Source organism: Lemur catta, chromosome 10 (genome assembly GCF_020740605.2).
Source record: "Lemur catta isolate mLemCat1 chromosome 10, mLemCat1.pri, whole genome shotgun sequence".
Lineage (NCBI taxonomy): Eukaryota > Metazoa > Chordata > Mammalia > Primates > Lemuridae > Lemur > Lemur catta.
The window spans coordinates 47162493-47164129 of NC_059137.1; the positions used below are offsets into that span (position 1 = coordinate 47162493).

The 1637-nt window shown below is 38.7% G+C and overlaps 1 protein-coding gene across 1 annotated transcript; it reads right to left on the reverse strand.

Annotated features, from left to right (window-relative positions):
* Positions 1-604: 604 nt before the first annotated feature.
* LOC123645752 (interferon alpha-5-like) lies at positions 605-1281 on the reverse strand. Its single transcript, XM_045562197.1, has one exon. It carries the CDS (start codon positions 1256-1258, stop codon positions 689-691), a length of 570 nt encoding a protein of 189 aa, XP_045418153.1. The 5' UTR covers positions 1259-1281; the 3' UTR covers positions 605-688.
* Between the last annotated feature and the right edge of the window lie 356 nt (positions 1282-1637).

The following is a 1637-nucleotide window of genomic DNA, read 5'->3' on the forward strand; positions in this document are numbered from 1 at the left end:
TAAGGTGATATCTCATTTTAGTTTTAATTTGAATTCCCCTTATGATTAGTGATGTTGAGCCTCTTTTCACATGTTTTGTAGCCATTTGTATATCTTCTTTTGAAAAAATGTCTGTTTATGTCTTTTGCCCACATTTCAATGGGGTTATTTGTTTTTTGGTGTTGATTTGAGTTCCTTATAGATTCTGGATGTTAGTCCTTTGTCAGATGTATAGCTTGTGAATATGTTCTCTCAATGCTCAGTATACCATAGATTATTAATCAGGTTGCACAATCAGGCTTGGTGTTTCTTTTTAAAGAATATACAAAGACAAGTTTTCTACAGTAAAAATTTAATAAATGAAATAAAATAATAAATTGATTAAATATAAAGAATGTGTTTTGTTATATTAACCACAATGTAAAGGTACACGGATATTTTATGAACAAAAATAATTTAAGTCTTATAAATAGTTTAATAAATAAATATTTAAATAGACAAAGAGATACATAAATATGGTCATCTCTAAGGGACTGGTGCCTTTAGAGTTGAACACGATGATGCTTAACAGTCCTGAAAATATCTGACAAATTTGATTCAATTCATGTCATGAATATAACAGAAATAAGAATCTTTGAAGTGGCAGAACTTGTGGAAGTGTGAGATGGTGTATTAGTCAATGAGACTTGTTTCCACAGTGGACCAGGTCTCATTCCTCTCTCCTTAATCTTTCTTGCAAGGTTGTTGATGAAGAGGTGGATTTCATGATTTCTGCTCTGACAACCTCCCAGGCACAAGGGCTGTATCTCTTCTCTTTCAGGTAGACAGTGATTCTTTGGAAGTATTTCCTCACAGCCAGGATGGAGTCCTCATTCATCACGGGAGTCTCTTCCACTCCCACGTCCTGCATCAGACAGGCCTCCAGCTCATCCAGCTGCTGATAGAGTCCAGTGCAGAATTTGTCTAGGAGGGTCTGATCCCAGGCATCAGATGAGTCCTTTGTGCTGAAGAGGTTGAAGATCTGCTGGATCATCTCATGGAGGACAGAGATGGCTTGAGCCTTCTGGAACTGGTTGCCATCAAACTCCTCCTGGGGGAATCTGAAGTCATTTCTGTCCTCCAGGCAGGAGAGAGGAGAGATTCTCCTCATTTGTGCCAGGAGTCTCAGGGCCCTCCTGTTACCCAGGCCATGGGTCTGAGGCAGATCACAGCCCAGAGAGCAGATGGACATGCAGCTGAGCCCCACCAGGGCCATCAGTACAGACAAGGGCAAGGCCATTGGGGATGTTGCAGATGCTGCTGGGCTGGCTGAGGTGGGTGACCCTGAGCCTTGGTCTCTAGGTTCTCTGAAGACCTTGTTTTGTGCATAGTCTTTAAATAGGGAACATACTACTTTCCGTTTTCTGAATGTCCTCACTTTACTTTCTACTTCTGTTTTTGCTTTCTTTATGCACTCTCTACATGGGTTTAGAGCAGTTTCTCAACCATTTTTTTTTTTATTACTGTCTCCTTCCTATCTTGTCCCCAGCGTCTTTTTAGAAATTTATATCTTAATTGAAACTCCCATTAAATTTTAATAACATATACTGTATATCTATTTATGTACCCTATGTATATCTCTATTTTATACATAAAAGTGTAAAGTTTATTCTTTTTAT

Bases quoted from the DNA above. Each gene is read 5' to 3' on its own strand.
- LOC123645752 (XM_045562197.1), bottom strand. From the start codon at position 1,258: ATGGCCTTGCCCTTGTCTGTACTGATGGCCCTGGTGGGGCTCAGCTGC.